The sequence below is a fragment of the Ambystoma mexicanum genome, chromosome 5p (genome assembly GCF_040938575.1).
Source record: "Ambystoma mexicanum isolate Mex_15411 chromosome 5p, UKY_AmexF1_1, whole genome shotgun sequence".
Classification (NCBI taxonomy): Eukaryota; Metazoa; Chordata; class Amphibia; order Caudata; family Ambystomatidae; genus Ambystoma; species Ambystoma mexicanum.
Genome location: NC_090930.1, coordinates 142,933,045 through 142,960,770, shown reverse-complemented (window position 1 = coordinate 142,960,770; position 27,726 = coordinate 142,933,045). Strand labels below are relative to the sequence as shown.

At 46.8% G+C, this 27,726-nt stretch overlaps 2 protein-coding genes across 3 annotated transcripts in view; one reads left to right on the top strand and one right to left on the bottom strand.

The window, feature by feature from the left end:
* Positions 1–22,672, bottom strand: part of AMER1 (APC membrane recruitment protein 1) — a 75,775-nt gene extending 53,103 nt beyond the window's left edge. The window contains exon 1 of one of the 2 annotated variants that reach the window (XM_069612541.1): positions 22,516–22,672. The gene's annotated coding sequence lies outside the window, so the exon portion shown is untranslated. The remainder of the gene's footprint in view (positions 1–22,515) is intronic. The other variant, XM_069612542.1, reaches the window with a different exon arrangement.
* A 652-nt stretch (positions 22,673–23,324) lies between these two features.
* On the top strand, positions 23,325–27,262 carry LOC138480798 (serine/threonine-protein kinase VRK3-like). Its single transcript, XM_069612540.1, is given in 1 exon segment — positions 23,325–27,262. A coding segment is annotated over 1 exon segment (1,983 nt). The 5' UTR covers positions 23,325–23,385; the 3' UTR covers positions 25,369–27,262.
* The last annotated feature ends 464 nt before the right edge of the window (positions 27,263–27,726 follow it).

The following is a 27,726-nucleotide window of genomic DNA, read 5'->3' as shown; positions in this document are numbered from 1 at the left end:
TTTCACAAATGATCGAGAATAAGAAACATAAGACCTGGAATGAAGGTACCTGGGGCTCTCCACGCGTTGATAGCCAAGACGGGGAGGAGCGATTGCTGCTGTGGTACTGTCCTTGGCTCCTACAACAAAGCAGCGCCATTAAAGTCAGCAAAGCCGGTGAGTCAGGGAGACCAAGATTGCAAGTGACAACTTTGTATAAAGCAATCTGAAGAAACAGTGTGTGAAGCATATGTGATAAGCGACGCATATATAATTGAACATCTAAGGAGTGACTGAGCTTTTGAAGCCAAGATAGATACATATACAGAGTGGTACGGCACATGGATGCTCATTTGTAGGTCTCTGTTAGGTATCCACGTGACAGGTGGAAAATGTCAAATCGAATTGGTCCTGCAAAGGGTCGAGCTAAATCTTGTGCACATTCGAAAGTCTTTGATAGCTAATATGAACTGCAATTGGTCCGAGCCCGGCTGAGGGAGACTAGTTGTGTAAGAGAAAGGATCTGAGCCCAGCTGAGGGGAATCCGGGGTGAACAGTGAGTCACCCGAGAAAGGATATTCTCTGAACATTGGAAAGGGGATCTGAGCACAGCTGTGGGGGGGTCCAGGGTGAAGAGTGAATCACCCAACTTGAGTGCTTATAAAGGAAAATAAACTTTGTTTTAGTACATCAGGCCCTCTACAGCAAGAACAATAATACAATGGACCTCGGAAAGTGAGATTAGAACCTCTCTTCATACAGACAATGTAAATCTTGTCAATATCACAAAAACTATATTTATATACAACTTCACAGTATTTGCTCATACACCATATCTCTTAAATAAAAAACGTATTCAACATCTACATATATATTCCACCATTCAGGCGGGAGATGTCATCTATCATCAATCTCCAAACCACAGAAATGGAGGTAGTGTCAGCACTGGACGGGTCCAGGGCAAAGTGATATCACTTTGCCCTGCACCCGTTCTGACATTTTGCCGAGCTCCAGCAGAAAATCGTTCTACATAAATAATTTCTCTGCATACATGGTATGCCATCAGATTAGCTGACCTTGAATAGGTGTGCTGCATATGAGATGAGAGAACACTACTCTATAATAAGGAAACACAAAAATAGACAAGCGCTGGTATTTTTTCACCCTCAGTCCCTGGACCATTAGCATGGATTAATGTACCGCGCATAGAGTTTAAAAGGGCCCTACCCTGACCTATGAATCAGGCCCCCGTCAATTTAACCACAAAAGGGCTGAGGATATACTCCAGTGCTGACACTACCTCCATTACTGTGGTTTGGAGATTGATGATAGATGATATCTCCCACCTCATGACACATCGGGCAGGTTTCACCTCCAACGACCCGCATCCTGAAGAAGGTTGCATTAACTTTGTGGCTTTATTTGTAACCATCCCCTGACGACCGAAACATATGTCGATACCATTGAATAAGCAAACTTGCCATTTGATTTTTTTGTATGAACACCCATTTAGAATGGATATAGGTGTAAGGAATTAGAATTGGTTCAATGTTTGAGTATTCATGGGTTTTTGAATAATCCATCTGTGTAGAAATGTACATTAATGAGTGTGTGAATGAACAATGAGATGAATGGTGGAATATATATGTAGATGTTGAATAAGTTTTCCTTTAAGAGATATTGGGCCTGATTCATGGAAGTGTTTTATAATGGTGCAATCCCATAGGAAAACGTTCCATGAATCAGGTCCATGGTGTCTGAACAAATACTGTGAAGTTGTATATAAATAAATATATTTTGTGATATTGACAAGATTTACGTTGTCTGTATGAAGAGGTTCTAATCTCACTTGCCAAGGTCCATTGTATTATTGGGTGTGCAGTGAAAAAGTCGAACATTCAAGTCATAATGTCGAAAAAAAATGTGGAAAAAATGTTTTCGAATTTTTTTTTATTTATATGTTTTTTTGGGTTCCACAACAAGAAAAAAGCGGTAAAACAACAAAAAAAAATATTGAAAAAAAAGGTGGGGTGGGGGAACCCCCCCCTTTTGAACAAAAAAGAAACAAAACATTCGAATTTTTTTTGGTTTTTTACTTTTTTTTCGACATTATGACTCAACATAATGTAATTCGGTAATATCACTATAAACCGTATTATTGTTCTATACAACTAGCCTGGAGGACCTGCGGCTTAACAGGCACCCTTATTTTTTAACCTATACCGCAAGAGACATTAGAGACTCTGGCACAGAAGGCCCTGACGCTGGTAATGGAACTGTGTCCTTGTGCCGAACAAGCCTGAGGGTGTGCTATGCTTAAGTGAACCGCCTTGTCCCTTGCTTAAAACATGGGGAAGGGAAGCCAACGGCCTGAACATCCCGACATATAATTTTGCGAACATTTCTTACTTTTTCATGAACCTTACCCTACACTATTTATATTTAGTGGGAAGAATTGGCAATCGTTTAAAGGCCCTTTTATTTTGGCGAGACTCCACTAGGACTGCATTATTATTATTTGATGGTCGTAGCTTGCTCCCATCTGTAGATTTAATATTAGATAGGCATTTAATCCACCCTTTTTAAAGTTCAAAAAACACCCTTGAACTGTGGTCACTATGCCAAGCCTTTCTTACAGGACCTATCCTTTTTTATTTCATCCACTACTCCTTTCTCCCGGCCTAGTCACCTCAGCAATTGTAACCTTAAGATTGTTGGGAACACCCAACTAAGGGGTCTGGAGAACTCATCTGCTCCTGCAGGATTTAGAGCTGGGGCCTTACAGTCAAGGTACACTTTTTGTATTGATGGATTCCAAGACTGTACAGTAACAGTAGTCAGTTTGTAGTCCTCTGATATTTCGAATAGCAATTGAGAACTTTTGTCACCATTATTTTTAGAGTGATTGGTGAAGTAGATAGTCATGGAGGACATATTTTTCACAAATGTAATTTAAGACGGAGACCTCCCTACCCCCTTGGTGATCAGTTATGAATCACGATTCTGACATATTCCCAATAAGTGCCTCTTCTTAACAAGTGAACATCTTGGACAGTGTGCAAAAACTAGAGTTTTTAGAGTTATTGGTGAAGTAAATTGTCGAGGGACACATTTTTTACAAATTTAGTTTAAGAGTGTGACACCCCTTGATGATCAGGTATGGCTCACGATTCTGACATATTCCCAATAAGCGCACCTTCTTAACAAGTGAACATCTTGAACAGTGTGCAAAAATCGGAGCTTTACTTACGTTTTCCAGAACAGACTGTGAGGCATCTTTGGTGGAGGTGAGGCAGGTAGGATGGCTCTGCACCTGTACAAGTGTAACTGCATGGCTCTATTCTTGGGTAAAAAGGTCATTTTCTGTTCATATTATATATGTCATTGTAGAGGGCGCTAGAGAGCCATCCAAGATGGCCGCCTCCTAGAGAGCTCCGTGTGGCTCTCCATTAATCCTGCGACATCCTCGCCTCTGCGGCATCCAATTCACCCAAATCTGCTACCAGGTGCGCTAGGAAGGCGCCTCTGATCACCCCGAGACCTTTTTCCTCCCCAACGGCGAAGCACCGGCCGAGATCCTGCTCGAGCGCCAAGGCCCGCGGACCACACCAGCAACAGGCCAAGAGGGGAGGAGCAACCCGGGCCCGAAAGCGCTGAAGTAGCGGCGAGCCACCCGGCGCCCAGAACTGGCAGCGACCCGCTGGGTCAGAGACCGAGGGCACACCAGAGAACGGGTTGACGTGCGCACGACAGCGCCCAGAGACACACGGTCTCCGTCCCCGCAGCGACCAGGCAGAAAATCCAGCGGAGATCGCCAGACACGAAGGTAGGATCCCCATCCAGCGCGAAAGGTCGGCTTTCCCGACCCACCAGGCTGCTCAAACCCCTTTCGCCAGACACCGTGTAAACTCAGGAGGCGCAACGACAAGCCCCACACAGACTGCCTGCCTTGGCGCCCACCCGAATAACGGCCACAGAACATTCCCGCTGCCCCTTCATCCCGACGCCGCACAAGCCCCATTACCCGGCAACGACTCCCCACTCCAAGGCCTGACCAAGTCCCAACAGACGGCAACCGGAGCGCCCGCCAAAAGCGACGAAGATTACCCCCGCTGCCAGGCGCCACGAATCCCCCCTTCAAAATCGGGTGCTCCAAGCACGCACATCACCTGCCCCATAATCCGAGCGAACCAGGCCCCACACTCAGCTGCTTCCAGCTCGACAAAGGTGGACATTGTTGGCCTCTCTCACAAAACAGCGCAATACCCGCCAAGACCGGAAGACACCCTAAATCTCTCTCACTCAGCGGAGAGCACGAACGCGCTCCGGCACGGTGAACACTCGCCATCCTCACCAGGTCGAAAGCATCGGACTCGCTATAAACACCAGTGGGGGGTGGTCAAGCATTCAACGCAGAAACAAGAGCGTAATGGGGAAAACAGACAAAACCCAAAAGAAATTGAACTTCGACGCAAGCCATACCAGCAAACCCCCCAACGAAGGGTGCAGAACAGCGTCCCCAACACCCGCTACTTCCATGTCGGACGAGCAGATACCAAGCTTCGACATTAGGGAAATCCTGATGGACCTCAAGGCGGGGATTGGTGACCTAGGCAGCAAACTAGACAATCTCTCGTCTAAAGTAGACCAACTCCAACACAGGCTCGACAAGCACGCCGATAGGCTCGACACGGTGGAACAACGGGTCTCCGACCTAGACGACGGCACGTCGGCACTGACCACGCGGATCTCCACCCTTGAAACCCAAATGAAGGCAGTCTGTGCCAAAAATGAAGACTTAGAAGGGCGCTCAAGAAGAAACAACATCAGAATATTAGGAATCAGGGAAAAACAACTTCAAGGCAAAATGGAAGACCATGTTGAACAGATCTGCACAGCGCTCTTCGGGAATGAACTTTCCCAGCTATTCGTAGTCGAGCGCGCCCACAGAATTCCAAATTCAAGACCAATCCCAGGCGCAAACCCACGGCCAATTATTGCAAAACTGTTAAATTACAAAGATCGCGATGCGATACTCAAAGCAGCCAGGGAAAAAGGGAACCTCCAGTACGATGGAGATCCAATTCAGTTCTTCCCAGACTTCTCCCCCAGCGTACAGACTCAGAGACGCTCCTTCACCACCGTAAAGAGGAGACTGCAAGACAACCAAATACTCTACTCAATGCTATACCCGGCAAAGCTTCGCGTTCAACATGATGGGAAAGCGTTCTTCTTCCACACACCTGATGAAGCCAACGACTACCTGGACCGAGCTGGCTGCAGGCCTGCCCCAAACAACCCCAGGCCGCAGCGCGAAAACCAAAGGCGCAGAGAACCACCATAATAATCGTCCCGGGCAGCCGAGGGAGACGACCTCCTGCCTCCAGCGCATCCACGCAAACCCATGCCGCAGAAAGTGACACTTCTAGTTCGTAGGAGAGCCACCCTTGACTCCCGGGAGGCACCTAGTGCCCCACGCACAGCAACCCTTACTGTTTGTTGATGAAAAGGGAACATCGCGGGTCTGTTGGGGTTTGCCCGCGCGTGGGAGGGAAGTTAAGTGTACCACACCACCTCCAGTTGAGGTGGGTATCCTCACAATGGTTCAACAGTGAGGAGCATCCAGGTTCCGCGCCATCTCCCCCACACCCCCCCGCTTCACTAACGCAAACACAAAGCCCAACCTCCGAACCTCCCGACTCCATTCTATCCGCCAGATCACTCCCAACTACAATACCAACAATCTTGAGAAACAGACGACGAATCAACATAGACCCTAATTTACTCCATTCAAAGTCATAACCTGGAACATAAGAGGAGGCAATGTCCCATCGAAAACCAGGAAAATCCTCCAATACCTAAGGAGACATGAAGTGGACATAGCCATGATTCAAGAAACACACTTGCTCCCAGGGAAGGACCATCAGTGGGCCAAGAGTTGGGGATGCCACAGGTACTTCTCCTCTTACTCGTCATATTCTAGAGGAGTAGCGATCCTTATACATAAGAGGATTGGCTTCCGCCTTGTCCACACATCCAAAGACATCGAAGGGAGGACAGTCCTCGTAAGTGGCATCATAGATGGCCAAAAAATCACCCTTGTCAACTCCTACGCACCAAACGTAGACGGCCCTGACAACTTCAGCTGGGTGCTATCCCATCTCTCGTCTCGAGACCCCGCAACCATAATCTGGGGTGGGGACATGAACACAGTGCTGAACCCGGTGAAAGACAGATCCCACGCTACCCCACACCCTCCGTCCAGAGCCTGCCTCCAAATAAAAGAAATATGCAAAGCATTCGACCTGAAAGACTCATGGAGAGCATCAAACGGAGAGCGGCGAGAATACACATTCCACTCCGCACCACACAACTCTAGCTCTAGAATCGACTACCTTCTGACCTCAAGGAACGGCCCATGGACCAGCGGCTCATGCGACATCCAACCAAGAACTCTCTCAGACCACTCCCCAGTAACTCTCGTCCTCATCCCGGCTAATCCCAAACCTCCCCTAACGAGGTGGCGCTTCAAAACAGGCTCCATGCGAGACGAGGTCTTCGCGACGGAACTGAAGAAGGAGATCTCGATGTTCCTTGAAGCCAACACAGGGTCAGTTTCCTCAGCCAGCACGCTCTGGGAAACTCTGAAGTGCTACATCAGAGGGGTCTGCCACGCCAAAGAAAATGGCATCCTGAAACTCATAAGGCGGGAGCTGGCAACCAGCGAAGAGAAGCTAAAACAGCTAGAACTTCAAGGCACCGACACAAACAACCCAACAAGATCAGTCGCCCTGAGAGAAGAGCTACAAAGATTCAGGAACGCCGCCGATCGCGAAGTGAAATTCCTAAACCGCGACAGATTGGTCAGGCAATACGGCGAGGGGCAAAAACCGGGCGCTCTTCTGGCAAACTTGGTCAGAGCCGACAATAAACTGCCCCCGATAGAAGGGATCAGGAACAAACAGGGACAAATGGCCCACACCGACGAAGACATGGCAGAAGAATTCAGGCTGTTTTATCAAGAACTCTACAGTACTAGACACAACGGAGACCCAACCGCCGCAAGGGAGTACCTAGAGGATACTGAACTGTACTGGGTCGAACAACCCCTGCGAGAACCGCTGAATGAGCTAATCACTCAAGAGGAGATTATTGATGCCATAAAATCCCTCCCGAACTCCAAAGCTCCCGGCCCAGACGGCTTAACCGGGGAGTTTTACAAAGCCTTCGCACATACCATCGCTCCCCTTCTGACGGCAGTTTATGAGGAGTCGTTGGAGAAGGGATCCCTCCCCCACTCTACCCGAGAAGCCAACATCATCCTTCTGCACAAACCAGGCAAACCATCGGAGGACTGTGCATCATACAGACCCATCTCCCTCCTCAATCTCGACAACAAGATACTCGCGAAGGTACTTACCAACAGACTACTACCACTGATGCCCACCTTGGTACTAGCAGATCAGGCAGGCTTCATACCGGGCCGCAATACAACCTTTGGCATCAGGAGGCTGTTCAGCGTCATCGAAGCTCTCGATCCCTCAGCTCAAGCAATCGCAGTCCTCCTCGACGCCGAGAAGGCATTCGATTCAGTGGAATGGCCGTTCATGTTCTCCGTACTCACCAGAATGGGGCTGGGTGCGCGCTTCATCAAACTTGTTTCTCTATTGTACAACAAGCCACGCTCCAACATCATCGTAGGCACGGCAAAATCCGCTCCCATAGAGCTCCAACGGGGCACCAGACAGGGCTGCCCGCTCTCAGCACTCATCTTCGCCCTGATAATGGAACCGTTGGCCTCCAACCTAAGAGAGCATAGACAACAAAGAGGGCTCGTAATCGGACCGCACAAGCTCATTACGTCCCTCTACGCAGACGATGTGGCATTGCTCATTCGGGATCCCGAAGAAAATCTAAACCCGGTCATGAGGGAGGTAATCAAGTTTGGAACAGCCTCCGGCCTGAAGGTCAATCCAGCGAAGTCCATCATATTCCCGCTGACCCCTACTACCAAACCATTCGCGGATGACTTCCAGTTCACATGGAAAACGTCCAAAGTCCGGTACCTGGGGGTCCATATGTCCCTGAGTTACCACGAGGTGTTCCGCGACAACTACGAAGAGGTAGTCAAGTCCCTCCAGGAAAAAGTGACGCGGTGGAAGTCCTTACCGCTAACGCTCTGGGGGAGAGCTTCCCTGGTCAAGATGGTGATTCTTCCAAAACTGTTGTACCTATTCACCAATATCCCTATACTGCTACCCCAAACCTTCCTGAAAAGACTAAAGAGTATGGTCCTTGAGCTGCTCTGGGCAGGCAAACCAGCCAGAGTGGCGCACGCAACGTTGACACTCCCGGTGATGAGCGGGGGCCTCGCCCTCCCAGACCTGGAGAAGTACTTCTGGGCAGCCCAGGCGCAATTCCTCAGCCATTGGTACGCCACCCATACAATCAGACCTCACGTGCAGGTGGAGCGAGCCCTGGCTACCCCAAACTTGTTAACAGCAGTCGTCTTCAGCCAAATTCCCGTCCCCAACTGCACCATGAACGCAATGCTTTCAACGTACAAGGTCTGGAAGAGACTGGCTCAAATATACGGGGTACAACCTCGATACTCTCCGTTATTGCCTGTAAAGTTCATCCCAGGAGTTCCACTGACATCTGAGAAAGTATTTCACCAGTGGGTTGACAAATTACAAATAAAGACCCTGGGAGACTTCTTCACGGAGGACGGCTTTATAACACCACAACAAGCAAAATCGAAAGGCGGCAACACCGCACTTGACACATTCCTATATTTCAGGACCAGGTACACTCTACAAGCTCTCTTGCCAGACTTCCCCCAACAACCCCCAACCTGGCAACTACTCCACAATGCCATACAGGCGCAAGGCGAGGGCAAGCTGGTGTCGCAAATCTACAAATCCATCATCACAGACACGACACCCAAACTTACTCAGGCAAAGACCAGATGGGAGAGGTCCCTACACATGACCATTCCAGAGGAAGATTGGACCTACATCCTGAAACAGACACAAAAAATAGCTCTCAACTCTCGCCTTAAACTAATTCATTTCAACTTCCTCCACCAGACCTATTACACACCAGCAAAAGCTAACAGACACCACCCGGAGGCGGATGCGAACTGCGAGAGATGTGGGATGCAACCAGCAGACTTCGTCCACCTCGCATGGGAGTGCCCTGAAATAACACCCTTCTGGAGCCGAGTCTTGGAGACGACAGCAGCAATAGTGGGTGAGGAGATACAACCGAGCCAAACGGCAGCCTTACTCGGCATGACAAAATCACTTTCCGCCCCGTCAAGGACATTGGCAGGACTCCTGTTGACACTTGCCCGCAGGAGAGTGGCTATGGCCTGGGGTCGAGGCCCCCCTCCAACAATCCCTGCCTGGCGCAGGGACATTCTTTACTGTCAGGATGTGGAAACGGACTTTATTAAGTCACTACCCTTACATGCCCGCCCACCTGACATCTGGGGCCCGTTAGTACAATTCCTGTTAAACGAAGCTGAGGAGACACCTGACATTCGGCCAGGCACCCCTGGCACAGGAACAAGCCAGCTGTGATGACACAGAGCTAACAACACCGGCCACATGTCTCAAGTAACCGGAAAAAGACTGCACACCCATAGGAGTCACAGGACTGAGCGGGGGGGCAGGGGGGAGGAGAGGGCGGGAGGGAGGTAGGACATGGCGCAGAGTTAAAACCACCCTAATGTGGGTGCGTAGTTGTTTAATGTTTTAAAAATCAAAAATAAAGGTTTTAAAAAAAAAAATATATGTCATTGTAGAACTTGCCCCGATGATGGACCATACTGGTCCGAAATGCATTGGCAGCAGCAGCTTCTCCTCCTCTACTAAGAAGCTATAAAGAGGAATACCAATAAAGGATGCAATATATAGACACATTGTGATTATTCATGTGCATAGTGTATGTACTGATGTACAAGAGGCAGTAGTTTGACTACACAAAAAACGTCTCTGGATCCGGTGTAGACGCACCAGGGTTATAAATGTACCCACGGTAATGAACATGAACCCAACAATTATGCGGCGCTTTTCAAGTCAGGGAAACTGTGCCCAATAACGCACAACACCAAAACTGTGATGCTCGAGTTGCATAGGATAATTTCATCCCAGGCCTTGAATGACCAACTCTAGACCCTTGGTTTAGCATAGAGTTAGGAGCCCTTTAAAACAAAAACAAATTGGACAAGCTGAATGCATGTGGTGAGTTACTGTCACTACACAGAGCTGATCTCATACTCATTTTAAGAAATAAAGAGGTCTTTTGAGATAATCCTGCATACTGAGGCCGCACTCGCACAAAAAGACAATCTTTTGCAGGATTATGACGATTTCACGAAACCCCCTAGCAGCCATTCTTTATAGGGCGCTTACATAGAACATATATACATACAATATCACCCTACCGGAGTTAGTACTATGGAAGGCTGAGTTGGCCTTGCTGGCAGACGACCCTGCGACCAGCAGATCACACATCGAATGCTGCCGCAAGCGCTCAACCTGCTGAGCTATCTTACCAGATTTTCCAAAGCCTATTTCATCAAATAAGATTCCATACGACCATCTAAACTTGAGAGACGGGCGATGCCCCAATATTTTCTTGCTTTTGAGCAACAGAAACCTTCATGCAACCTAAATAATCCTTGTCCAGCCAAACTAGTAGAACCAGTCTAGCATTATCTGGTTGTGATCTTAGAAATATTATATACTCTTTACTACAGATTGGTAAGGAACAAAAAACATATATGTGTTTAGTCTACATTTGAACACGCATTGGATAAGCCAACCATATGTATTCTTGTGTAGCAATGGGAAAGGCATGTTCCAGGCATTACTTGGCAACAAGAGGGGCAACAGTTGGCAAATTGTGGCATTGCCAGGCAAATGCCTACAAACAGGCAAACCTTTTTTTTTAAACTCTTTATTTAGCATTATAGAAAACAAGGTGTAGTGCAACAAGCATCATACCATAACAAAATTAGAACAAAGTATCCAGATCAGAATACTCCTAAAACAGCTGAATTAAAAATAAATCAAAGTCAAACAATATGGACCCCCAAAACAATAGTAAGATAATATTTTCGAACTCCAGAAAAGATTCATGACACAACCACAAAAACAAAACAATACAAAGACACACAACGAAACAGTCCTTCACCAACCCCCATCCAAACAATAGGCCACCAAACACAAGAACCCAAATATTCAACCATACAGGTCATTAAAAGGCCCCCAAATCCGATGATAACTTCCCTCCTTCCCTTGACCAAAAAGCATAACCTTTTCATATTTCGACAAGACTTGCACGTCAAAAAGCCAATCCTCCACACCAGGCAAACTTTTGACTTGGCAATCTTGTTTTAACGGGAATTCAGTGCAAGGAACAAAGACAAGCAGGGATAAAACAATTTCAAGTTCCAAGTCTAGCCAGGCATAAAATGTCACTCGCCCCCCTCAATTCTCCATATACACAAAGCATGGAACATGACGTCACATAAAACAAGGAATTATCCGCTTTGAAGAAAACTGAGGAAAAGACGCAGGATATGGCAGAAGAATTTACTGCGATGGCCGCATTGGAATAGGAAAAAGCGTCCAGAACCCGTCCAGATTTGGCAATACAAGGCCTTGAATAAGCTACCATAGCCCTCTGCACAGATCCTTTTCTGCCATTCTCACTGGACAGCTTCTCTACAGATTTCCCTGGGCAACCCAAGAAAAATGACAGAGAGCCGAGAGCAAAACTGAAACCTCTCCAATGTGACTGGTCACAAACAGACCTGCATTGCTTATTGCAATAAGCAAGGTGTGAATGTATCAAGTAATCCAACGCCTGAAGTGCTAGCACCAAACACGTAGAGGGCAAGCACAGTCCTATAGAGCCACCAACATAGTACTGGTGCTACACATGCTGTACCTCTTCTGTGGGCATGAGGCTTGCACTGCGGCCAACAATGCTGTAGATGAGTGGTGTGCAACCTGCGGCTCTCCAGGTGTGTCAGACTACAAATCCATGATACCTCCGCATGGACTATGCTAGATGGGGCCGATGGGAGGTGGCAAAAACATATGGCGAACCAAAGCTTGCAGACCCCTGCTGTGGGGAATATGAAGGAGGCTTGCATTGCTGTTCTATGCGGGTGAGACTTACACTGTCACCGCCTGTGCTATACCTTTTCTCAGAAAGGAAATTGCCACTGCGTGTGAAGGACCGATTCTGTTAGTGGCGCAAGCTTGTACTGCTGTTGCCTGTACTGTACGTCCTGCGCGAAAGTGAAAGCAGCGTGCACTACTGTTTCCATTGCACTATGTAGAATGTTAATGTGGAAACTGGCATAGAAATGTTCTGCAGCAGTGTAGAAGCAGACAATTGCATGTGTCCTCGACAAGGTAAGGCGCACACGTGAGCCAAATGATTCCGTTTTAACATATTACAGGGGTATGTGGGCATGTGATGGATAAACATGGGCATGCGAGGCTAAACCTCAGTCTATGTAGGCGTGTTGGCATGCAACAGCAGTGCTTTGGTTCCCAATGGTGTATCTGGGCCTATGTCGCGGGTTTGTGGCATTACATAGGAACGCAAGAGGGAACATAAGCATATGAACGTGTTTCTGACATATGTTGACTGGCCAGGTGAGATTTAAACTGACTATGAGATTGGGAATGCAGTGCATAAACGAGAGGACCTTGTGAAAACAATAAAAGATGTTGGGGGAGTGCCAAAGGGGACGTCGAGTGAGCACGTGGGGCGCATTGGAGTCGGTGGTCTGACTTAAGGGGAGGATACCTAATAGGAGAGGGCAACGGTGGGGAAGGGGGACTAGAGTGTCCCGGAGATTCATACCAGGGGTCTACAAGCAGGGGAGATCATGCACTTGTGGCATTTTCAAAGCATAGAAATAGGAGAAGGTGACATAAGTGCTTGAGGGCGGGACAAGGCCTTTGGTTTCTGGGATTCATGTTTCGAAACTGAAGCTTAAACAAGTTAAAAGATTTGGGTTGGGTCCCAATGTTTGCCCATAGTGCACAACCCCAGGAGGATCCTTAGGATGAAAGTCATGAGGGACCCGTCATATATAGGAAGAGCACTTTGGAAATGCTATACGTGCAAATGTAAAACGCACCTCTGCACTGCAGGGGGGTCTGGCTGGCACCCAACAGGAGCTGGACCAGAAAAATGGTCACGAAGAAACACAGGATGGAATATTTTGCAAACCACAAAAATATTTTCACAAACAAGCGCTAGTGCTGTGAAAGAAAAAAAAATCTCACGACTAGTCTAGAGTACCAGGTCCACCAATTTGCCAAAATGTTTGATCCTGGGTAAACAATTTAATCTCACCATTTTATTTGCCAAAATCGGGAGTCCCTGGTAGCAATTCAGTTTACAGCTTATGTTATAAAAGAAAGCCTTGACCGTCCGTACATTACTACAATGTTACTTAAACAATACATAATAGTGACCATTCTTACATATTACAAACTTACTTGCCTCGTTCAAGGAAACTTTTTATGTCCCTGAATTCACAAGTGGGGTGGGGAACACGGGAGGGCCTGATGCTTGTGGCACACAAGAAAGGGGGGGCTATAGAAAGAAGCACCCGTCTATGTGCAAATGCTGGCACTTCGCACCCTCACCTACAACAGAATGGTCGATGAAGCCTAAGGTGAGGTCAGGAATGGGGAGGCCTGGGCGTTTAATCGAGGAGGGGGGGTGGGGGTTTGTGCAGGTAGAGGAGGCCAGTTAAGGCAGAGAAGAGAAATAAAAGGGCATCGTACAAAAATGTCGACCTGGAAATTGCGACGGCTAAAATGCTGACTTTTTTTTTAACCCCATTACTAATATATATGGGTTAGAGTATAATATTAATATGGGGGGGCTGCGGGGGGAGTATAATATTAATATGGGGGGGCTACAGGGGTCTCCCCCCGCATATGTATATATGTGGTGTAAACCCCCATTACAGCACATATGTGGTGGGTATAGAGTATAATCTTAAGGTGGGGGTGCCTGCAGGGGTCTCCCCCCCAGCATATATATGTGGTGTAAAGGGTTAACAAAAAAAAGTCGGCATTTTCGGCCGTTGCAGTAATCACATAGATCCAAATAAACGGGATGCCAGAGCCAGGTGGGGGCAAACGCAGCAAGCACCTTCCTTAGTAAATACCAGACGCCTCACAGCTCTGCTCCATGCTGCAAGTCCAATGAAAACGGGAAGCGATCAGACTCCCTGCCTCAGGCAATCAAGGAGTGGCAGAGAGGTGCCAGAGCAAGGCATGCGGGCATGCTCCGGTAAAGCGCGTTATTGTTTTACGTTCAGCCAATGTGGAGGGCAGAAGGAGGCACGGACCTGAAATGAAGGTCGGGCCAGTGCCCCCGTTTTGACCGGGGCAGGGCGAGTCGTACGCAAGAACACGTACATGCGCTTTCTGTGTAGGGCAGTGCATGGATGTATGCGACGCCGGGCGAAGTGCCATGTGGTCGCCTCACCTCTTTACACTGGGCCATACTTCATGATTTTAGGCGCCAAATGGGGGCTCCTGTCGACGCTGTGGGGAACATCTATGAGTGGTGGCAGCAGTGATGCCCACCTGTAATGTCACATGAGTGCTAGAAAATATTTGGGCCCTGGCACTGGCTGCTTCTGCGGCATGCCTTGCTGGTGATATATTGGCACGAGGCTTCATGCGAGGGTAGAACAGATGCCGCGGGAACGGTTAGGAACGCGGGGAAAGAAAAGGGCTTCATTGCTTGAGAAATATTCAGAGAAGGGCTATATGATTATTCAGTCTAAGCCGTCAATGTGCGAGAGGCACGCAGAAATGCAGTGATGCTTTTACTTAGACGAAAAAAAAAACACACACACAACTGTCAGTCATAACAGAGCTCATTCACTTGAAGTGTTGGTTACAAAGAATGTGAAAGCTCTTGGTTCTTGAGAAAATGTTGAAATTGCTGAGCTTTTAATTCACCTTTTAAAAAAAAGTAAAACTTGAAAGAGGACACAAAACACCACGAGTAGACCTTTTATTTCGCTGTTTAAGAAATGGGACCTTGGTTGTATCATTTTATGACTGGAAACCCTAATGGGTGCGGTATTTGTAAGAAACAATTTTGTGGGAGGCTGGTCTGTGACTTCCAGTAAAACAAGACAAAGGAGAAAAGGTTGTGAATTAAGGTGGCTACAATAACAGCGTTAAAATGTTAAAATGTATGGGTATGAAAAACTCAATAATTGAGACAACATCCGCCTGGTCGCTATTCCCGCTTCCCCACAGAAAAAAACGGCGCCTCTGGCTAGACTCCTCAACAGAAATAAAACAAGAGTAAAAATAAATGCGGCCTCTGGAAAAGATTACAGAAGAGGGGGTGGCACCAGGACAGAGAGAGAGGGAGGGAGAGAGAGAGACTGCCCACTCCCTCCTCCCAACAGCTGCTCCTGAGGCGGATTAACCACGAAAACAATAACAAACCAAGCCTGGAGCTGGCCCGGGGAAACACTGGGTCCCCCGAGGCCCACCGCTTGGGATGGAAGGCCCCGCTCACGCAACACATGCTGGAGCCCGAAGTCCACTGCCTGGGAAGGAACGAGGCCCTGTAACCAAGCGCTCAGTGCCTACCATGGCCTGTCAATTCTGCAACCAAGCCCCTGCAGATTACACTCCACAGCTCCCGGCTAGGCGGGACTGCCTGCCACCATCAACGGAGCCCTTTCACAGACATCCTACTCGCTGCTCAGTGGGGGATGAAATGCCCCAGCACATTCGGGAAGGCCTACAACCATCAACAGCCCATTGTGACAGAATAGTGCACCAGCATGAGCATCTTTTATGTGTATTGATACAATAATGCGGGTAGAGCGGTCTCTGGAGGAGGTCTGGCTTCAGACACCACTTTCATCATGATCCATGTCGAAAAACATAGTGCAGCTACTGCCTGGTAGTTTGGCAACATGACAGAACAAAATGACCTGTGCATTCCTGCCAAGACTGATGGGGCAGAGAGCTCCAGCAGCCATGGCGTGCCTTTAAGTGTGGGTTGTCCTGATCCCAAATTAAATCCTATAAATGTGTCGTCCCAGAACGGGGAGGAAAATTAAAAATCTAAATAGAACATACATCTGGTTATAACATGGCGGTCTCTGGGGAAATATACAATGTACTGACAAAGCCCGTTTAGTGTAATGTTATCGTCACCTTGCTTTCTAGCGACCTTCCCGTCAGGGACACCTGTGTATTCACCAGCTATGAAGGAGTTTCACCCAAACAGACCATTTGGGCTCTGCCACAGCAAAAGCCTTTCCCTTCCCTGGGAAAGGCTTGTCAAATTCCAGGAACACCAGAACTGCACACGGGATGTGGGGGGTGGGGGTGGGAGGGGGGCAGTGATTTAAACTACAAGCTCTGCCAGGACAAAGGAAGTCCCACTAGGGTGGTCATTAAAAGACTTATGTAGGCGTAGGCGGGAAGGCGACAAGCACCTGTACACAGAAGGGTCCCACCATCTTGGTTTCTACCAGGGCTCCCACACTTCCTGTGCCCTCTCCCCATTTACTGCAGGAAAAGCACTCTGGGTCTGAATTCACCAGACAGGAGATTCTCAAGCAGAAGCCAGTATTTATCCCCTTAAGAAGGCTAGAAGGAACCAATCAGCTGATTGCCTACTTATGGGGGTGAGACCCACACAACCGCTGAATCATCTTTGCATCTACTGAAGGATTACACGTGAAACTTTTTGGGGGGTACATTCTGCTCCAAAGCACTATTTCATAGTGTTGAAGACAAAGACTTCCAAGAAAAGGAGAGGCCCTTTCCCTCCATCATCCCAGAGGAACAATGGGAGTGACCTGCTGACTGGACAAATCGTAGTGCAAGCTGAGACTTCTAGTACCCAGACACCAGGAGGTGAAGAAACCTGAAAATGCCCTCTAAAAACCTTGTGACTGTCAAGTGCCTTGCCTCTGTATGGGGTCCTCCCCACCCCCAACAACAAAGTGCATCTGTGAGAGGTTGGGACTGGTTCCGAGCGGTACGATTCCCCTCTCTGCCACCTTGCTGATTCTTGGAGATGTTTCAAAAGTTGATGACATCTCTTTTGGGCAGGTGACTTGGATACTTCGAGCCAGTATGGTTGCTAAAAGGATGATATTGAGATGATGGAAGTCAAGCTGCTCCTTTAACATTGATGAATGGGTGGATGACTGTTCCAACTTATGAGAAGGCAATTTACAAGAACGCGGATGATGTTGAGAAATTCTGGGGCATTTGGAATAGATTCGTGGAGGTCTACGGTTGAACTTTTGTCACAATGGGATGTCTCTCTAGTTAAAATTGCTATTGCTGTGTGAATGCATATTTGTGACTATTTGATTCAATATTTCATTGATTCTGCACTGATGGTTTTATTGGTTAGACTACTGCTTTCTGTCCTTTCCTGGTTTCTGGATTTTCTTTCTTCTAACCTCTTGTTCTCCCTTTCTTTTTAGTTTCTTTCTTCTACAAACATGTTTTTTTCTTCTATGTGCTGTTAATTATTTGTCTAGAGGATATATTGATAGCTCATGAGGCTTGTATTTCGTAATGTTGCAATAAAGCTTTTAAACCGCAAAAGAAACAGCTCTGGACCCCATTTTCTACTTTTCAAGCTGGGTCTACCAGAGCTGCAAGCACCCAAGAGCAGCCGTTGATACTTGCTGCTTTCGTTGCGGTCTCAAACCATCTACGATTGCACAGCGGCCATTTGAGTCAATCCCCACTGAAAAGCCACACTGCATCATTAGACCTCTTGGAGGCAACTCAGCCACTGCCTGCCAGTTCTTCACCTGGGTTCAAATGATCACCGCTACAGGACTGCACTGATGGACCGTCTCAAGCCGACTCAACCGCCAGTGCCCACAATCCATTAGGAACAGCCACCTTGAAATGCCTCAACCCAGCCAAAGCACATAGAAGCCTGCTCAGTGGTATTAGCTGCAAGAACAAGCATTCAATAGATCTGAAGTGGTTCTGTCCCCCTGGCCTGCCTTAATGGGCCCCAGTGGCTATCACCACCGAGCTTTCGACTTTTTGACATTGCTGCTGAAATGATTGCCTATGCATCGCTGTCTACAGAACCAGATTGCCCCTTTCATTACAAGTCTATACATTATTCTGTGTCTTCCCTTACAGGGGTGGGTTATAGTGTACGATTAGTGTTTGCATTTTTAGTTTAATTAAAATCATCCTATTTTTATAGAAGCTTGTGGGACATTCCCTTATTTTGGGACAACTGTACTATATTGTTTTTTTTTTGCTCCTGTGCCGAATTCTTCCTGAAGAGCCTCCCATCCCCCTTATTCTTCCCGAAGAGCCTCCCCCTTAAAAAGAGGTGTGACCTGTCGGGATGGGGCCCGTTTCACCTTTATGATTGGAATCACTGCTAGTTTAGCAGTAGGGTTGGTCAGAATAAGAGTTGTATCCGCTACTCATTCCTATAGACCTGCAGGCCAGTTGTCATTTCACCACACTCGTGCAGAGGTTACACACTACAGCTGCCAGGAGTTACCTGGGCCTGACACAATCAACTCATCGCTTTTAAAGATCTTCCTACTGCCTGTGGTAGGATGGTCAGCCACTACTAACCAAGCCCATGTCACTCTGCGACTCACAGCCTAGCGAGACATGAACCAGAACCCATAAACCATTCCCAGATTACACAACACAGATGCTCACCACCTGGAGGTTGCAGGAGGGAATGCCTGCAACAATACATTTCGCCCATTTAAATACCGCACACTGAGGCCCACTGCCTGGGAGAGAGGAGTGCAAACACTGAAGTTTCACCAATGCCAGGTAATGGGAGGTTTGGCCGCAGTAGATTTAATCAAGGGAAATTGGTTGCATGTTACTACAAATGTAGGTGGGGGGGTAATAATAAAAGGTAGGGGGATTGGGAAGAAGGGCTTGGGGGGCGGGGGGTCTCCACCCCCCCACACACACACACACACAATTGCCGTAAAATGTCCTTAAAGAAAAAACAAAGTTCCACTCGCGGATCCTAATGCCATCCTTTGAAAAATTACACATGCAATAACATTGGAAGCCTACACCCGGATCCTAATGCAACTATGACTTCACAGATCATACTCAGCATAAATAGACTTCTCCAAGATGGCAGCAGGAGAATGACTGAGCAGAACACCAACTGTCTTCTAGGAGAAGATACACGCTGTATTCACAGCTCTTTTGGGAGGTAAGACTTTACCCCCCCTCACTTTTCGTTCAATGCTCACTCTATAATCCCAATCCTGGTCCATTGACCATGTATTGGATAGAGCCACGCAGGTCTATTGGCAGGGAAATTAACCCCTGACATTTGTCTCCCATAGAAATCTGAAACACAGACCCACCTTAATCCAGGAGGCATACTGTTACCCACCTGTTCAACAAACAGCAGTACCTGGTTTACAGCTACACAGAGGACTCCCCAGGAGATGCCATGAATGAATTCTGTTAGTGTATATAGGTAATTATGGTCACTTTTGGGCACTGAGCCCCACAATGATTTGCACTACTACAATGTGATCATTCAAACTCGCCTTTTTATCTTTTCACAGGAATACACTCCATCGTATCCCACACAGGGTACGAGAGGCACTGTGCTCTAGCACTGGAACACTTATTGACAGGATGAAACATTCAATGTAAGGTAAACACTGTTCTGCTTCCACCTCCTCACCTTAGCTACCAATTAGTCACCAAAGCCACCTAACACAGCAACTACCACAATCACAACTGCTCATACCATAAACGCCCTCCCCCAAACTTCACCACCTCCCGCAGGCACTCTTTGTCAACCATTAATTAATCCACACCATCCGTCTGCACACTCGCGTTGACAGCCATCACTACTGTAGGCACAGAAACCTGTGCCAGAGACAACCTTCCGCTCTTCACTATCTATGGGGTGTAACCAAGCATGTGAAGCACAACAGCCCATCACACCGTGAAATAACTTACTACTAAGCATAGTAGTGTACAATAATAATTACTTAATTCTAACCACACTCTCAAATGAAACCATGCTCTTTTTTTCTCATGCTGGGCCATTTTCCTTCACCGTCTCATCCTTTACAGACCAAAAAAAAACCTCACAGATTGTTAATCTAAATTTGTAATCATTGAATGTAAAATGTTTTACCATATGTTATAATGAAATTTTAAGCAAACAAAAGATATCACACCTGAATTGTCAGGAATTAACCTGGCTAGAGCCAGATATTTTGTAACTTTTCTTGAGGAAGCCATTGTTTGACGAAATAAGAGGCATGTGCACCAACAGGTTATTGTTGGCGGTTTCTTACTGCATTGTATGCAATGGCTGATTATGATTGCACAAGTACACATCCGATAATAATGATGCAACCTTCTCATAGCAAGTTACTTAATTAAATACAGCACTTCTAGTAAAACGAACAAGGAACAGAATCATGTTTTGAATGATGGATCACAGGTATTGAGTGCACAAGTGTGAGGGGTCGCCCTTTCATTTCTTGCACACATTTGCAGACCGGCAGGTCTTATGGTCTTCCCCCCACCTGATGCTGACAGTGCCTACATTTTGGAAGAAAAATATTACAAACATGGATAAATAGATTGGCGCAGAGACACTTGGTAACCAACACAACCCATTTCTTTAGCTTGTACTAAAACAAGCTTCCTCAAAACTGGGAAATAGTATTCAGCAAAATACTGACAAACATAACCATTTTTGTATTTGTGGAACGCACAGTCAGCGCATGGTTTCAAGGCGGAAACAAAGTGATGGAATTAACAGAGGCCAACTTAGTTTGAAAAAAGTCAGGTTTTAAAACATGGTATCCCCGAGTTGCCCTGAATGTAACTTTGCACTAACAACATTGTCCAGCTGCTCTCGGTCAGCTCAGAAAGACAGGCCATCACACGACGATACAAAAAGGTCCGGTCCTGGTTTGCAGTAGCGACTGTAAATGATATCGCCTTTGGGTCTGGCACATCCCTCAGTCTAACAAGTCTGACAGGCTCTGAAAGAAAGGCCGGCTACAGCCTCAGTGTGCGAAATATGAGGGTACCCTTACGGTTTGAGCCCGACAGGTCTGGCGAGCGTAATCAAACATGTGATCGAGTTGATGGGCTACAAAGGATAAAACACTCGCAGTCGGCGTAGGGGCCTTTTAACCGAGCGGACACTTAAAACACAGCCAAGCAGGACTGTAACAGATCAAAGCTTGACACGCCTGGAAGGCTGTAACAGAATACGCATATCCCTCAGCCGGACAGGTGCGTGTTAACTATAATCGATAAGGAGTCTAGTTAAACAAGTTTGAGGGCTGTCATATATCAGAAACCACCCTCAGGTGGTGCCCTGCACCAATCTCTAGAGGGACAGCAATAGATCCACTCCCTTCGTGGTACTGTTCAGTCCCATCATAACAATACGTTGGTTATGTGGCATAGCAGGCAGCTGGTATGTTTATATGTCTTTTGTTGTGGTCTGTCGGTTTGCTTACATATCAAGAATCAAGGGCTGCGACCAAACATCATGACACCCTAAGGTAGGACTGGAGCAAAGATGATGTCCAGCCCGCCCAAGTAACAAAATAGTGACCCCATACTCACAAATCGCCGTTTGCTACTTTAAAACAATCCAGGCTGCACACAAGGCTGGGAAGATAAAGTGGCAAAATGTGCACTTTAAAAATACATTAGACATGTGAGATTGATCAAAACAACACTGCTGTGTTACTTGATTTTATTTTTTAAGGCAGTTTGTCTTTACTATATTCTGCTTTGCTTTATACTGGGACCTGTGATCATTTTAATTGGGTTTAATTACTACCTTTTAGTTTTAGGACTATTCTTAGACTCAACTTATTACATTAACCATTAAGGGTGTGTTAAGGCAGGAAATTCTTTAGTTGGTAAATAGGTCGAAATCTTGAGGAAGTCTGTGGAACTTTTCAGATTGCCACATTTTATAACCAAAATAATAGTCTATTAAGCGGCCAAGTGCGCTTGTGCTCCGATTTGGGGGTGGGGGTTTTGTAGGCGCTGCCTGGTTCGGGAGTTTACATCAGGACAGCTGCTGAACCTATCTAAAAAGAAAGGAGCTCAAGGCCTACGGTTAGCTAGAAATAAGCCACGCCTGGGTGGTCTTTAGAGAGGGCAGTGGGCGAACACTCTTAACAGATGCTAGAACCTGAGCACGGAACACGGTGCAGCACGGTTTGCAATTGCTCTGTTGCCATGTCCCTATGGATAGATGTATGGAAGCAAAAGGTGAGTCCCCTACTACAGCAAGGGGGCGTAGGCCCTCCCAAGCACCATCCACGCTCTTGCCCCATTCCCCACCCCATAAAACCCCTCGCTGGGCAGCCCGAAACATCAAGCCTGACCCCTCCCCTCCAGCCCTGCCTGCACCCCAGCATTCCGCTTCCACCTGGTTATACCCCAGCGCCGGCGCTGCCCTTACCTGGCCTGCTCCGACCCCGGGATCGTGGGGTCTCGCTGCATCCCCCCCTTTCTGGCTGCAGAGGTAAAGTTGCACAGCCGGACCGACGCTTCCTCTGCCTAGAGGCGTGAACCATACCAGCAGGCACCGGCCACGCCCCCGGCGCTGACTGACAGGCGGCTGCTCCACCAATCAGGAGCTGTAGGACGGCCAACCGCTTCCAACACAACAGAACGTCGCGTGTTTTCAAAGGAGGCCATGTTCAAGTCAGGTAAAACACTATTGAGAAAGAGGGGGAGTGCATTCTACTTTGAACGGTTGCACGTATTGCCTGACCCGAACATGGCCGTCGCTCGCACTCGTTTTTACCTTTCATGCTGTCACTTACGGTCTGGACGAGACCCAGGCGGAAGGTCTGGGAAGCGGCAATGAACATAGACGCAGGACAACGCAAGTGAATGTTAAATGTACGGCAATTGTAAGTTGCAGCTTTATGTTTGATTTAGTGTTGGCTGACAAGAAAAACACGGATATTATTTAAAAACAATATGTATAAATGCATCTAAGAAAATAAACTGAATTTTAATGCTGGTATATATTTGCTTTTAAGTTGTTTAAAATAGAGAACCTGGTAACTGGTTATATTCTATCGTGTGAGTAGACATTAGATATCCATTTACCTGATTGCATTTCCCGTAGCTCTACGTCCCCCCTCTGCCCTTTCGTAAGCATCAATCGCGCACAATCAGACATTTCAACATGTCCGCCAGAGTTACGGAAGGAGAGGCTTCCCAAGAACCCCTGCGATTCGCTTCTTCAAAATACCCGGAAGCAGCGCCCGGAGCCCTAAGTGATACGCACGTTGCTTGTTGCTCTTGAAACACTGTGAGAATGCTGGTTAATTTCTGCCCAAATTGTGGCCAAAAAGCGGAGCAGTTGTTCAACTTTTGCCCTCAGTGCGGTGTTAAATTACCCAAGGAGGAAACAGTGCCAATTGCAGAGTCGACCACCGCCGTTTGAAGCACTACTCTTGTTGGGCAAGGACCAGAAGAAGAACCCGCGGGAAGAAGAGGCAAAAGAGAGTCGAAATCCCCCGCTTGCTCACCACAAAAGCAAGCCTCTTCTACCCCCGTTAAGGATGTTTTCGCCAGTCCAGAAACGCAGGTGATCACTAAAACTGTTGTGGGAGATCCACCGCTGGAAGATTGCCAGGCACCAGTGCCAGTGCGAGGCCGAAGCAAAAGGAACGTTCCTCCGAGTTCAACTCCAGAGTCGACCATCTCAACAGCACGTTCACCTCCTCAAACCCCTTCGCCCCCCAAGAAAGTTATAATTCCTAGTCCAGCAATCCCACCTCTCAGCAAGCCTGTTGCAGAAAGTTCACAGCAGGAGGACTGTCAAACTACAGGGCGTGGCCGAAGCAAAAGAAAAGCTCCTGGGAGCTCGCCTCCAAAGTCGACCATCTTAACCACATGTTCACCTCCTCAAAGCCCCAAGAAAGTTATCATCCCCAGTCCAGCAATTCCGCCCCTGACCAAGCCTGTTGCAGAAAGTTCACAGCAGGAGGACTGTCAAACTACAGGGCGTGGCCGAAGCAAAAGAAAAGCTCCTGGGAGCTCGCCTCCAAAGGTGACCCTCTCCACAGTGCGTTTACCTGAAAATAAAACATCTTCAATACAGATACAAGAAGTAGTTCCTAGCCCCCCAGGAGCTCCACAGATTATCAAGATTGTTGTAGAATGTGCACAGCCCGAAGACTGCCAGACTGCAGGGCGTGGTCGTGCCAAAAGAAAAGCTCCAGAGAGCTCACCCACAAAGGCAACGACTCCCATCAAGCATGAACTCTCTAGTTCTGCCAATCGTAGCATTGTGAAAAGCACAGACAGTCCTCAAAAGAAGCGTAGAAAGAGCATCTCTATTGAACAACTACCTGAAAATCAACTACTTACAGACAACAGCAACAAGAAATGGAAACTTGGGAGACTGTTGGCACGTGGCCCTGATGGTTTTCTTTATGCAGCTGAAGCAGCCTCTGGATCACATGCTGGAAACCAAAGATGGTCATTAAAGTTGGATGCAAAGAATGGACGGATCTACAATGAGCACAACTTTTTGCAGCGTGCTGCCAAGAAAGTCACAGTGGATAAATGGATAAAAACTCGTGGAATGAACTTCCTTGGAATCCCAAACTGTGTTGGGTTTGGGCAGCATGAAGGTAACTATAGGTTTCTGGTATTTCCTGATTTGGGTATGAGCTTGCAGTCTGTGCTGGATACATGTGCAGACACACTTTCCGAGAAGGCAGTTTTTCAGATTTCATACAGAATGCTGGACGTGTTCGAGTACATCCACGAAAATGAATATGTCCATGGTGATCTCAAGGCTGAGGACATCTTTGTCAATCCTGAAGATCTCAGCAAGGTTCTTTTGGCAAATTACTTCTCTGTGTATCGATACTGCCCTGGTGGGACACACGTCACTTCAATGGAAGGCAGTAGGAAGCCTCATGAGGGTACAGTGGAGTTTATCAGCCTTGATATCCACAAAGGTATGGGGCCATCTCGGCGTAGTGACTTGGAGATGCTGGGGTACTGCATGTTGAAGTGGATGTGTGGCATCCTTCCATGGAGCAAAGGCATGACGGCATCTGCTGTTCGGAGTCAGAAGGAAAGCTACAAGTCTGATGTGGCAGGTCTCCTCAAGCATTGCTTCGGCAAGAGAAAATACCCAGAGGCTCTGAAGACCTACCTCGATCATGTGATGGTTTTGAAATACGAAGAGAAACCAGACTACGATGTTCTACGAAAGATTTTTGCTGCACCACTGGAAAAGATGAAAGTGTCGGCCTATGACCCTGTCGATCTGAAAGTATAACTGTAGGTGCAGCTGGTAGGTTCCAAAAAACAAAGTGCTAATGAGAAGAAGAACTGCTGACGGACCGTTTTTGGGATCATTTTTGACAGAGTGGAAATTGTGATTTTTACTTCAATCTTTTAATTGTGGATTTAAAGAAAAAACGTTTTAAGTGGTTTTATCAAAGTTTTTATAGGCTGTTCGTAGACGTTGGCTTTGCACAAAGAATTATTTCTCCGTCTGATATCATCAAGCAGATCTCCTTAGTGGAGTAGTAGACATTGAACTTACAAACTGCACCGTTTTGGGTTTCTGCGTTCTCAACGTTGGCACTTCTTGATTGCACAAAACTCGGTACCAAAAGCAGGGTCCAAATGCTTATATCCATCTGCTTCTCACGGAGTGTTGGTGGGGGGGACATTGTAGGGATACTTTTACTCGGGAAGACACATGAAGCATTAAACATCATTAATAGCTTGCTGTTGATGTTTTAACTTGGGTGATGGTGTTTTTTGACAATATTGGGGGTTTAATATTCTGCTGTTTCGTCTGATGTGTAAAGTGGTTATTTAGGGAAGGTAGTGGCGTGTGGAGAGAGCCCATCCCAGGTTCTACACTGGCGCTCTCTGTAATCAGTGAATTTAACAGGAATGCTTGTCAGATTTGATGGTCCAGGAGGTGCTATTAGAAGTGTAGCATTAAGCCCCCCACCCACCTTCTCTGTACTCTCAACATAAGCTATTCCTAGAGGTACAGACTTGCTGTGACCTTTTGGCCTGCATGTTGCATTCTCTCCGATTATGCTCTGAATCATCTCTTGGTTTGGCCTCCAGTGATCAGTCAGGCAAAGATTACTGCAGTGAATAAGAACTCCAGGTCAGTGAGTGCATGGGCTTAATATTATACATTTAAACTAAACTTTCACCTCCTCGGGTCTTGTCGAAATGATCCTTCTGATCCTGTTCTAGATTTACTTGTGTTTGTTGATCTACTGTGATTCGGCTGGATTGCATAGACGCTATCAACTACTTGAGGTTTATAGCAAATGTTTAATTGTATGTTATTTTAAAAAAAAGTTGTTTTTGTAAAATTTAGGAATGTTATATTTTAAGATAATGGAGTACATAACAGCTGCACATGACATTTTAAAGAGAATGTTGGTGCAGAGGGTTTACAGTTTTTCATGTAAAGGTGGAGTGATTTGTTTTGTTTTTGTTGTTACTACTGTCGTATGACTATTGGTCTTGGAGTCTTGGACTGTCTTGTCTAAGTGGATATGTTTCAGCTATCCACAGATCAAGTCCACGTTGTTGCTGTGAAATGATTTGAAGGACCTCTCACCCAGCAGTCTTAAGCCTCCTTTATAGATTATTAGAAAATGGGCTTGTCAATGGACTTGGTCATCTGTGGGAAACAAGAACACATTAAAACACTTTCAAAGACTGAGGCATACCCTACCAATGAATACAGAATAAAATGGCAGCCTCGTTTTTTTTTAGTGCTGCTAACTAGTTTCTCGCAAAAACTCCAGTTACACAATGCCCGTTATTCTGTATCCAGTCTTGGGGCCCGGCACAAACTTTTACAAAGGTTTCCGTTGCATGATAACATTTTTAGTTACATAAGGAAGTGGATTGTTTATATCGTAATGCTGATTGACAAAACACAGGGGTGTGTCTTGACATAAGCTTGTAATGAAGAGTTGTCCAACAGAAAAATAATAGTCGGCGTGCAGTGATATCTTGCATCTCAACAATGTCGGGGTCATTTTCTGCTCACCTCGTGTCCCATGTGCTGTGCATGTATTCTATTGGCCCGCACACACAAAAAGGCTTTCAAGGCATTAGATGTCTGTGTTCTTCCTGTCTGGCATATATTCTGATTCCGAATAAAGGTTTTTGGTTATAAAATTCAATACTCGTTTTATTCTAATGTAAGCAGGAGTTGTGATTTTTAGTGTGGACTTCCCAGTGCTGCATGGGGCGGGGGTTGGGGGGTGTCTTGAGTGAGTGCACTTTTTGAGTTGCCACCCTATTTAACCAACACTTATTTAAATATCTCACTCTTCAGGAGTCTACAGGAGTGGGCTGATTATGCTCCAGGAGAATCTCTGTTTTAGTTAATTGTTACACACACACTTGTTGTACTAGTTGTGTGTGTGTGTGTCTCTCTCTCCCAAGAGCTCCTGCGCTATACATGCACAGGGTGCCTGTGAGAACTTTCTCAGGTGGGTATAAGCTTCCTTTCAGAGTGCATGTTTAGTCTGCTTTCCAAATAGCTACAGAGCCTGGTTAGCATTTGTTTAGCGAGCCATTAATGTAATGGAGATTGGGCCTCTAAAGATGGCACTATTTTACTTCGGGCATCCTTTGCAGTTAC